The sequence below is a fragment of the Pristiophorus japonicus genome, chromosome 9 (genome assembly GCF_044704955.1).
Source record: "Pristiophorus japonicus isolate sPriJap1 chromosome 9, sPriJap1.hap1, whole genome shotgun sequence".
NCBI lineage: Eukaryota > Metazoa > Chordata > Chondrichthyes > Pristiophoridae > Pristiophorus > Pristiophorus japonicus.
Window position 1 is genome coordinate 201,275,411 of NC_091985.1, and position 12,714 is coordinate 201,288,124.

At 45.3% G+C, this 12,714-nt stretch overlaps 1 protein-coding gene and 1 long non-coding RNA gene across 2 annotated transcripts; one reads left to right on the forward strand and one right to left on the reverse strand.

The window, feature by feature from the left end:
* Positions 1–506: 506 nt before the first annotated feature.
* On the reverse strand, positions 507–1,163 carry LOC139274058 (histone H1-like). Its single transcript, XM_070891113.1, has 2 exons — positions 780–1,163; positions 507–746 (listed from the first exon to the last, which is right to left on the reverse strand). The coding sequence occupies exons 1-2, from the start codon at positions 1,161–1,163 to the stop codon at positions 507–509; spliced, it is 624 nt and encodes a 207-aa protein (XP_070747214.1).
* A 1,962-nt stretch (positions 1,164–3,125) lies between these two features.
* On the forward strand, positions 3,126–8,398 carry LOC139273448 (uncharacterized). Its single transcript, XR_011595114.1, has 4 exons — positions 3,126–3,205; positions 3,985–4,075; positions 5,243–5,357; positions 8,318–8,398. It is a non-coding gene; the product is annotated as an uncharacterized lncRNA (long non-coding RNA).
* Positions 8,399–12,714: the final 4,316 nt, after the last annotated feature.

A 12,714-nucleotide genomic window follows, 5' to 3' on the forward strand; every position in this document is an offset into this window, starting at 1 on the left:
CAATCACGAATATTCCCGCCTATATACAGTCCCTTCCCTGTCAATCTCAGACCTTGTTCCATCTCCCCACACTTCCTCTCACAGACGGGTTCAGCAGTTTACAAACACCTTATTCCAGCTGATTTGGAGAATGTGGTGCTTGGGGTTTGAGTTGTGAGGCGGGGTATCTCCGCCAGTATCACCGTCTCAGACTCTCCCCCTGAATCTGTGAAATGACAATGACCAGGAACTGAGACTGGAGCTGAACACATCCCCAGTTACAGTGAGGCCCGGGCCGGACATCCCATTCTCTGTGTGTTTTATTGCAGACACTGGGGGAGGGGTGGGTGCAGCCAATGTCAACGAGTCACCGGGGATCCTGGCTTCATGTTCAATGATTTGTCTGAAATCTGAGCCCGGCCCCGGGACAGGGATCATTTGATTCGGGGATCAGCTCTTTTCTGAGAGGCGTGGGTGGCTCTGAGAAGAGCTTTTGGGTTCAGGTGTTTACAAGTTGCACTTTTTATTTACTTTTTGGACGCTGCTTTCTTGGGTCTTGCTGCTTTCTTGGGTCTTGCTGATTTGGCCTTGGCCCTCGGTTTTTCCACCTTTTTGGACGCCTTCACCTTTGCACCTGAGGCCTTCTTGGGGCCCTTGGGCTTCTGCGCCGCTGCCTTCTTCCCAGCCGCCGCTTTCGCTGTCTTTTTTACTGTTGGCGCCTTCTTGGTGCTCGTTTTCTTGGCTGGAGATTTCTTGGCTGCTGGTTTCTTGGCTGGAGATTTCTTGGCTGCTGGTTTCTTGGCTGGAGGTTTCTTGGCTGCTGGTTTCTTCACCTTCCTTCCCACTTTCCCCTGGTTTTCCTTCTTAGCGACTTTGAAGGAGCCCGAGGCGCCCGTGCCCTTGGTCTGCACCAGGAAGCCATTTGTCACATTCCTCTTGATACTGAACCTGATCTGGGACCCGCGCTTCTCCACATCCACGCCTTTGGCCGCCAGAGCCTTCTTTATCGCGGCCAGGGACATCCCCTTGCGATCGCTGCCATCGGCCACAACCTTGAGGATCTGTTCGCCCAACGTGGGGCCGGCTGGCTTGGAGCGGGGAGCCGCCTTCTTCTTCTTGCTGGGAGCCTTGGTTTGAGTGGCGGCGGCAGGAGGAGCGGTTTCGGCGGCTGCAGTGTCAGTCATGTCCGCGACTCTGTGGAAAACCTCTCTGACAGTCAGAGCTCGGTCAGAAATGAAACGGGAGGCGGCGGCACAGAGCAACTTAAAGGCAGCAAGCGGACGGGGCGGAGACATCCTGCTGTCAGCTCCCCGCCCCTCCAGCCTCTCTGTGTTTCTCTCTCCTCATTAACTGTCCGATTCCAATTCAACCCGGGCCCTCCAGATTCCCAGACTGGCCTCTTTCTGTCCCGAACACCGGGATGTTTGTTGTCGAGAAAGTTTCATCCGAACTGAAGGCAGCAATTTGGATTTAAACCCGTTTCATTGCTGCACTGATCGCGCTCTCTCACCCGATCGCGGACATTTTCTGTTTTTCGACTGAAATTTGAAATCACTTCAAACTTGACGTTTAATTCACACTTTAGACCTGAGCAGGGGAGCAGGGCGATCCTGTGACAGGGAAATCTTTGAATTTTACACAAGAGAGACTCTGGAATCCGGCGATGAGACGGACACATAAACACAGTGACATTAGTCTCACCGGGCCGCCCCTTTAACACACTCTCGCTCACACAATGTTCACATCTGCACATTCACAGCACAAACTGTCCCAGATTTACAGCTCCCAGCACAGGGTTTCCTCTCCGCTCGGCCTGTGCTGCCGATTCTCGGGGTTAGTTGTAGTTTCCCAGCTCAGTAAGTGTTAAACACTCTGAGACCGGCGCCCCTCACAGTGCCAGTTCCAGATTCAGGGGCGGGAGCCAATCACAGCAGAGGCTGGCTTAACCCATATCTGCTGTTAAGTTGTTATATTGTTCGCACGCAGAAATATGTTTGCTTAACGTGAAAATATAAATTATGTGTTCACCGTCGCACCAGCCTCTTTGTGTCTCTCTCTCCTCCTAAACGGAGGGACATTTAACTGTAACTGGTGTCCTATCCATCTCAAACTCAACACCCAGAGATGGCTATCAGAGAGAGCGACAGAGACACAGTACCAGTCTTAAACTTCCTAACTGTGCCTGCTTATTGCGCTCTATGATACTATCACATATTCATGTACAGCATCAGCGGAAAAGAGAGACAGGCACAGTATCAGTCTTACATTGTATATCGGTGTCTCCATATTACACTCAGTCACAGTGCCACACCGTCATGTATTGCACCAGAGAGAGAAACAGAAACATTCTCAGTGTTGTACTTCCAACAGTGTTTCCACATCGCGCTAAATAACAGAATCCCGCCTTCACAGACAGTTCAAGAGAAAGGGGGATAGCGACAGAGAGAGAGAGGGCTGAGAGAGAGAGAGACAGGGGAGTGCGAGGCAGGGCGGTGAGACGCAGAAACATGCACAGTATCAGTTCCAGACTGACCTGTGAGGTCCGGTTTTATCCTGAAAGATCCCATTGGAGAGACAGAAGATGCAGTCCCCTCTCTCACTGATATTGTACCACAGACAGACACATTATTAATCCCACACTGCGGGACAGTGTCAGAGAGTGAGAGAAACAAGGTCCCATATTTAACCCTCGCTTGCCTGTTGTACTCTCTGTAATCTTGCAGCTCAGGGCCGTTCGGTATTATTCTCAGTGACCGAGTGTCTCACTCTGATTAAATTAAACTGGGACTGTTTCTGTCAGATATTAACTCCTGCACAGTCCCAGCAACACTCCTACTCCCCCGTCCCTCCGATGTTTCTGCAGGATTGCTTTGTGAAGACGGGCTCACGAAGGGAAAAACAACCTGCACGGAATGATCCCAAATTGAGCATCACAAAGGGGCAAGGCCCCCATCTTTAAATATTTTCTGTCCTTGCCCCCCAGGCCCAGTTCCTTTGCTCAGATTCTGATAAAAGTAAATCGGTTAAAGTGCACTTTGATTTTTAAAGGCTGAATTATTGCAGCGAGCTGCGCATGCGGGGATAAGCCCCGCCCCGTGTCGATTTCCAGTGAGCAGAAGAGCGCATGCGCCCTCCCCTCCCCCAGCCTTGCCTGTGAGCGCCATTCACTCAGTGAGCGGAAGAAGATGGTTTAAACAACCGGGAATTGAGACACCACAGCCCCGCGGTAAGGCAGCGAGCGCAGCCTCCTTACAGCAGCACATCGCTTTGGGAGCGTGTCCGCAGATGGGCTCAGAGATCAGCACTGAGTCCGGGGGAAGTTCAGGGACAGTCGGGGACTGTGTGTAACAGGCGGAGTGGAGCAAGAACTGGTCTCAGTGCGTGGAGTGAGTGGGGGAAGGGAGAGGCCATTCTCGGGCTGTGTGTGGACAGCGTGTGTCCCGGGTAAGGGAGACAGAATGGGAAGGATCTGCTGTTTACAATCATTGCTGCTTTCTTCCTGCAGACCAGTAGTGAACGTTCCTGCTTTAGTTCCAGTCTCACTATGTTTGTTGTCATTGGACAGTGAGCAGTGGAAGCAGAGCCGGACACTGAGGATTTATACAAGGAGTTTCTATTGCAGGCACCGGGTGAGAAATGTGAAGGACACGTTTTAAACAGCGGTTCTTTGTTCCTGGTTGAACGGTTAGTGCCCTGGGAAAGGGGAGTAGCAATCTGAGCTGTGTAAAAGTCCGTGCTCCATCGGGTCGTCCCATTCCTGAAGCAGGGCAGGGGTTGGGTTGTGTCTGGATGTCAGTAACTTGCTGTAAATCTGCCCAACACACTTGGTGTGCAGAAGCCGAGTGCTGCAGTACTGCAGTGGAGTCAGACACTGACACTGTTTGTATCGCTGGCTTCCCTTTGCGAATGTTCATAATGAATATTAATTGAACGCTTACATTCATCACTTTAGTCTTTTTTCTACCTCTCCTATTCTTGAATGATCAGAGATATCTTCTCCTACAGGCAAGGAATTGAAGAAACCGGAACAAATGTGAAGTTTCCTCCACCTGAGACATAAGGAACAGTGTAACCAACTCCTTCTCACACACAGTAGGTACGGTACCTATCACAGTGTGCGGGTACACAGACAGGTTATCCGAATTAAACATGTTTGTGGTGCTGAATGGCTTCCTCCTATTCCTGTGTAACAGGCCTGAGGGGGCTGATGGCCACCTCCTGTTCCAATTTAACAGACTGGAGATACTGAGTGGCCTTCTCCTGTTCCTAATGTAATAAACACGAGGGGCTTAATGGCCTCCTCCTGTTCTTATGTAACAAGCTCTAGGGGCAGAATGACTTCCCCCTGTGCCTATGCATCAGGCTAGAATGGGATGAATGGCCTCCTTTAGTTCTTATGTAACAGGTTCCAGGGGCTGAATAGCCACTTCTATTCAAGTGTAACAGACTCCAGGGACTGAATGGCCTCCTCCAGTTCCGATATAACAAGCTCGCGGGTCTGAATGTCCTCCTCCCGTTCCCATGAAACAGTTCCGTGGGGATGAATGTCCTTGTCCTATTCCTAATGTAACAGACCTGAGGGGCAGAATTGTGTCATCCTATTGCTTTCTAACTCCAATTGCTGAATGGCCCTCTCCAGTTCTTAATGTAATATGCTCGAGGAGCTGAATGGCCTTCTCCAGTTCCAAATGTAATAGGCTCAAGGAGCTGAATGACCCTCTCCAGTTCCAAATGTAATTGGCTTGAAGAGCTGAATGGCCTTCTCCAGTTCCAAATGTAATAGGCTCGAGGAGCTGAATGGCCTCCTCCTGTTCCTATATAACATTCTCGAAGGGTTGAATGGCTTTCTCCTGCTCCCATGTCACAGGGCCAAAGGGCTGAATGGCCTGCTTATGATCCTAATTTAACATGCTTGAGGGGCTGAATGTCCTCCTCCAGTTCCTATATAACATGCAGGAGGGGCTGAAAGGCCTCCTCCAATTCCACTGTAACAGACTCGAGGGACTGAATGGCCTCCTCCTGTTCCTTATGTAACAGGCTCGAAGGGATGATTTGCCTCCAAGTTCCATGTGCTGAAAGGCCTCCTCAAGTTCCCAGATCCAAGGACTGTTCTTCCCCGTTGTTTTGGAAATAGCATCGGGCAGTAAACAGGAGCTCAATGCTTCTTGCCCGCCAGCTCTCTGATCGGGCTCCTCGCGCTGATTATGTTTTCTCATCTCACTCAAACATCCCCAAATGTTGCTTTCTTTTCCATCACCTCTAGTGTTATTAGCCAAGTTTGCATCGAGCAAATCGTGATCTCACCAGTAACAGCACTTTGCCGACGGTTATCCACGAGGCTGCTTCTGACATTTTCTTCTGCGTAAATGTTAACCACCGTAAGTAACTGAAAAGCTTCATTTCTACAGCAACAACAAACACTTGCATTTATGACAGATACAGAATAAATCTCACATTCACTCACTGTACCCCTGACTGACAGATGCAGAATGAATCCCACACTCACTCACTGTACCACAGACTGACAGATACAGAGTTAATCCCACACTCACTCACTGTACCAGAGACTGACAGATACAGAGTTAATCCCACACTCACTCACTGTACCAGAGACTGACAGATACAGAGTGAATCCCACACTCACTCACTGTACCACTCACTGACAGATACAGAATTAATCCCACACTCGCTCACTGTACCACAGACTGATAGATACAGAATGAATACCACACTTACACACTGTACCACTGACAGTTATGGTTTATATAATGTACTAATAGCTAGTCTCTACTCCAAATATTTCTGAATCGCATTTGTCCAATATAATGAAAAACTTTTGTCTGTTGGGTTCATCTCTGATCTGTAAATTTCACAGATATAGGATAAAACACACTCTCACATACCAGAAACTGACAGATACAGAATAAAACCAACACACAGATACAAAAACTGACAGGTGCAGAATAAATCCCACACTCACATACCAGAAACCGGCAGGTATAGAGGAAACACACACTCACCCACCCCAGAATGAGAGATACAGAATGAATCCCACATTCACATTGCACAAACTGACATATAAAGGTAAAAATCCACACGCAGATACCAGAAACTGACACCCCACACTTCTGCCACAAACTGACAGGTTCAGAAAAAAACACAATGACATCTCAGAAACTGACAGGTACATATTAATTCCTACACTCACACAGCAGTAACTGACAAGTACAGAATAAAACCCACATTCACATAGCAGAAACTGACAGGTACAGAATGCAATCCACACTTAGCTACCAGAAACTGACAGGTACAGAATACAATCAATACCCAGATTCCAGAAACTGACAGGTACAGAATGCAATCCACACTTAGATACCAGAAAGTGACTGCTACAGATTAAAGCCACAGTCACACATCAGAAAATGACAGGTATCGATTAAACCCCATACTCCCATACCGGAATCTGACAGGTACAGAATAAAATCCATACTCCAATCTGAAAAACTGATGGATACTGGTCAATATCCACACTCAGATACCAGAAGCTGACGATACAGGTTAAAGTACACACACTCATATCAGAAACTGACAGGTACATGATAAAACACATACAGACATAACCAAAACTGACCGATACAGATAAAGACCATACTCATCAGAAACTGATAGATATAGAATAAAACACACACTCACACATATCAGAAACTGATAGGTACACAATAAAACCCACACTCACATATAAGAAATTGACAGGGAGACAATAAAACCCAAACTCACATCTCAAAATTTGATAGGTACACAATAAATCCCAACTCACATAGCAGAGACTGACAGGTACAGAATAAATCTCACATTCACTTCACAACAACTGACAGGTACAGAATAAAACACACACTCAGATACCAGAAACAAAGAGGTACAGTATGAATCCCACATTCACATCGCAGAAACAGACGGGTACAGTATGAAACCCACACCCATGTATCTGAGCAATAATATGCAAGTAAAACCCATACACGCCTGTCAGAAACTGACAGGGAAACACATGCCAGAGGCTGACGGAATGAGTAAAACAGTTTAGGCACTCGTACTCCAGTGTCAGGCTCACACAATCATTTTTTCAGTAATTCGGATGATAACTAACATGCTCGCAATGTAGCCCATTTAATTAGTGATAAAAGCAACTTGTGAAATAATCCCATTTTTGCTAATTTAATTTGTGACAAAAAGATGGTCTGAACATGCGCTAAATACACGCTGCTCCTCCCCTCCCCACAGTGTTTAAACCAACTGGAAGGGCCCATGTGAGCTCCCCTCCCCCAGCTCTGTCAGCGGCTGCCGTTTCCTCTGTGCTCGGCTGATGATCATTGAACACATCAGGGAGCAGAGATATCCCAGGCCCGAGTAAGGGAGCAAACATCAGCCTCCTTACAGCAGCTCATTGCATTGGGACTGTGTCCGCAGATGGGCTTTGAGTCGGGGTAAGTTCAGCGGCAGTCGGGGGCTGTCTGTAAGAGGCAGAGTGGAGCAGGAAGTAGTTCCAGAACATGGAGTGAGTGGGGGAAGGGAGAGGCCATTCTCTGGTTGTGTGTGTTCAGTGTAAGGTAACCGAGAAAGTAAATCACCTCGCTCCTTCAAATCATTGCTGCTTTCTTTCCCCAAATCAGTAGTGAATGTTCCTGATTCAGTTCCAATCTCAGTGTCTGTTGTTCTTGGACATTGAACAGTGTAAACACAGCCTGGATGTGAGGAGTGTCACAAAGTGCATCTACTGCAGATACCAAAAGAGGAATGTGATAGGAGATATTTCAAAAATGGGTTATTTTGTTTCGGTGCATTGAATTCTCCAGAACCATGTTGCTGGTGATCGAGAGATACATTGTCGCTCCCTCAGATACATCAGCATCTGGTAACTGTGACATTCTGTTAATGACACAGGCCCTCAGCTCGGTTTCAATAGACTGAGAACAATTGTTGTACAGCCCAGGTACCTGTGGTTATATTCCAGGAAGCGATTCAGAATTGTACAGGTAGTCCCATGGGAGTGGGAGATATAAACCTGGACTGTGCCAATCGGGTGTCCCATTCATGGACCAGTGCTGGGTTTGGGTTGTGTCTGGATGCTGCTAACTTTCTATAGAACTGTCCTACACACCTGGTGTGGAAAATCTGAGTGTCGCTGTACTGCAGTGAGGTCAGACAATGACACTGTTTGTATCACGGTTTCCTCTCTCCAGATACTTTACTTTATTATACACAAACACATGAATTATAAATTTATTCTCTCCATTGCCTGTCCATATCATAACTAATAGTGTTCTCCTATTATTATTCTCAGAGCAAAATACTTCACCAAGCCAGAATAAATTTGATCTTTCCTCAACCCGGAACACAAGAAACAAGTGCAGGCAGCTCCTTCTCACACACAGTAAGTACATTATCAATCTCAGAGCGCTGAGACACAGAACTGACTGCAATCATATTGCCAAAGATAGCAGAAGCTGTCAGTCCCACAGTGATCCAAATTCCCAGAGTTATGTTATGAATCCCACAGTCACTTGGAGCAGCACAATAATATGTTGTTCCAAAGTCCAATCATATTGCATTGAAAGGCAGATCCCTTACTCAGACACATGAACAGAGAGACACTGACACGGTGTCAATCCACACTGGTGTCTGTACACTGACTCTCAAACCCAACTGCTCTCATACAAGAGCAGAGAAACAGAGGTAATGGCCTGAACCAAACCTCCTCCTGAGACAGTCATCGATAATCGCAAACTATCATCCGCCTACAGCAGGTGGAGAAGGAACCAAATCCAACAGTCACACAGAGCAAGAATAGCTCAGTACAAGAGACTGTCAATTACATAATCAATCCCACACTCACACACATCACCAGTCTAACAGATACATAATCAATCCCACACTCACACACATCACCAGTCTAACAGATACATAATAAATCCCACACTCTCACAGATCACCAACCTAACATATACATAATCAATCCCACACTCTCACACATCACCAGTCTAACAGATACATAATCAATCCCACACTCACACACATCACCAGTCTAACAGATACATAATCAATCCCACACTCACACACATCACCAGTCTAACAGATACATAATCAATCACACACTCACACACATCACCAGTCTAACAGATACATAATCAATCCCACACTCACACACATCACCAGTCTAACAGATACATAATAAATCCCACACTCACACACATCACCAGTCTAACAGATACATAATAAATCCCACACTCTCACACATCACCAACCTAACATATACATAATAAATCCCACACTCTCACACATCACCAGTCTAACAGATACATAATCAATCCCACACTCTCACACATCACCAGTCTAACAGATACATAATCAATCTCACACTCACACACATCACCAGTCTAACAGATACATAATCAATCCCACACTCTCAAACAGTAACAGAAACTGACAGCTACAGAATTAATCCCACACTCTCAAACAGTACCAGAGACTGGGATTAACAATGATTCATAAACTCAGACACATTGAATGACAGATTGAGAAAGAATCACAATCACCTCCAATACCTGAGATTGACTGACTGATTGAGAGTGAAACCCACACTCCCCTACCAGGCCCTTACAGCTACAGACAAATACTCACACTCGCATACCAGGGACAGATAGTTAGAGAGTGAACTCCAGTCACTCACCAGAAACTGAGAGGTACAGAAAAAAAACACTTCCGCATTCCAGAGACCGATAGATACAGAGTAATACCCACACTCACATTCCAGAGACTGATAGATACAGAATAATACCCACACTCACATTCCAGAGACCGATTGATACAGAGTAATACCCACACTCACATTCCAGAGACTGATAGACAGAGTAACACCCACACTCACATTCCAGAGACTGATAGATACACAGTAATACCCACACTCACATTCCAGAGACCGATAGATACAGAGTAATACCCACACTCACATTCCAGAGACTGATAGACAGAGTAACACCCACACTCACATTCCAGAGACTGAGAGAGTAATACCCACACTCACATTCCAGAGACTGAGAGAGTAATACCCACACTCACATTCCAGAGACTGATAGATAGAGTAATACCCACACTCACATTCCAGAGAATGATAGATACAGCGTAATACCCACACTCACATTCCAGAGACCAATAGATACAGAGTAATATCCACACTCACATTCCAGATACTGATAGATAGAGTAATACCCACACTCACATTCCAGAGACTGATAGATACAGAGTAATACCCACACTCACATTCCAGAGACCGATAGATCGAGTAATACGGACACTCACATTCCAGAGACTGACAAATATAAATTAAAAACCACACTCCCATAACAGAAACCTACAGGTACTGATTAAAACCCTTACTCAAATATCAGAAACAGATAGCTACAGAATGAAACGCACACTCACTTCCCAGTGATGGACAGATACAGAATAAAACACCAGAGAGTGACAGAGAGAGAGTAAAATCAACACTGACCTAAAAGTGACTGACTGATTCAATGTCAAACCCCCAATACCACAGCTGTACCAGACACTTAAAGGCACAGAATGAAATCAACATTTATATAATAGCAACTGACGGGTACAGAAAACATACACACATTAACATGCCAGTGACAGACAGGTAGAATGTGGTAAACTCCACACTCACATAACAGAAACTGTGACCTATAGAATATAACCCCATTCATAACAGAAACAGACAGGTACAGATAAAAAGTGCCACACTCACACACAAGAAACTGACAGGTACAGAGTGAAATCCACGTTCACCCACTTGAATAAAACACACATTCGCATAACAGCAACTGACAGGAGTAAAACCCACATACACATCCCAGAGACTGACAGCTGTAGAGTAAAATCCACATTCTCATAAAAGTGACTGACAGATAAAGAATAAAACGCACACTCACATCCCAGAGAGTGAAAGATACAGACAAAAATACACATTCATGTTACTGAGATTGACACTTGCACATAATACCCAAACCCATATACCAGAAACTGACAGATACAGAGAAAAATTCACACTCAAATCCCAGAGACTGACAGATGGAGTAAAACCCACTCTCACATACCATAGACTGACAAATACAGAGTAAAACCCACACTCACATACCATAGACTGATGGATACAGAATAAAACCCACACTCACATACCAGAAACTGACAGGTACAGATTAAAGCCCACATTCACATCAGAAAAACTGAAAGGTGCAGAATGAAGCCCCATTCAAATACCAGAAACAGACAGGTACAGACAGAAGCACACATTACCTGAAACTGACCGAGAGTAAAACCCACACTCACCTACCAGAGATTGAAATTTACCGATACAATCCACACATATACCAGAGACTGACAAGTATAGTGTGAAATCCAAACTCACACTCCGAAAACTGTTATATACAGAGTAAAATTCACACTCACATACCATAGTCTGAGAGATAGAGTAATACCCACACACAAATATCAGAAACAGACACAGGTAAAACCCACACTCACATATCAGAAAATGACAAGGACTGTGTAAATCCAACACTCACATACCAGAGAATGAAAGATACAGAATGAAACCCACACTCACTTACCAGTAATTGACAGGTACAGAGTGAAAACCTCCCTTCCATACCATAAACTTACATGTATAAAGGAAAAGCCACATTCGCTAACCAGAGACTGACAGATACAGAATAAATACTACACTCACTGGTGGGCGTAGTCTATAGGCCCCCTAATAGTAACTAAACTGTTGGATGGAGTATAAATCAAGAAATAATGGAGGCTTGTAAAAAAAAAAGGAACCGGAATAATCATGGACAATTTTAATCTTCATATTGATTGAACAAATCAAATTGGCCAAGATAGCCTTGACGAAGAATTCAGAGAGTGTATCTGGGATAGTTTCCTTGACAGTACTTTGTGGAAACAACCAGGGAGCAAGCTATCTTAGATCTGGCACTATGTAATGAGAACATAAGAACATAAGAAATAGGAGCAGGAGTAGGCTACTTGGCCCCTCGAGCCTGCTCTGCCATTTAGTAAGCACATGTCTGATCTGATCATGGATTCAGCTCCACTTCCCTGCCCGCTCCTCATAACCCTTTATTCCCTTATCGCTCAAAAAATTGGTCTATCTCCGTCTTAAATATATTTAATGGCCCAGCCACCACAACTCTCTGGGGCAGAGAATTTCACAGATTTACAACCACCTGAGAGAATAAATTCCTCCTCATCTCAGTTTTAAATGGGTGACCCCTAATTCTGAGACTATGTCCCCTAGTTCTAGTTTCCCCTATGAGTGGAAATATCCTCATTGCATCCACCTTGTCGAGCCCCCTCATTATTTTATATGTTTCAATAAGACCACCTCACATTCTTCTGAACTCCAATGAGTATTGGCCCAACCTACTCAACCTCTCATCATAAGTCAACCCCGTCATCTCCGGAATCAACCGAGTGAATCTTATCTTATCCAGTGCAAGTATATCCTTTCTTAAATAAGGAGATCAAAACTGCATGCAGTACTCCAGGTGTGGCCTCACCAATACCCTGTAAAGTTGTAGCAGGACTTCTCTGCTTTTATACTCTATCCCCCTTGCAATAAAGGCCAACATTCCATTTGCCTTCCTGATGACTTGCTGTACCTGCATACTAACTTTT

What these genes read in the sequence shown, in the direction of transcription:
- LOC139274058 (XM_070891113.1), bottom strand. Translation starts at nt 1,163, where the DNA reads ATGACTGACACTGCAGCCGCCGAAACCGCTCCTCCTGCCGCCGCCACT. An exon ending in CAGCCAAGAAACCTCCAGCC is followed by an intron (nt 747 to 779) that starts AAGAAACCAGCA and finishes TCTCCAGCCAAG; the next exon opens with AAACCAGCAGCCAAGAAATC.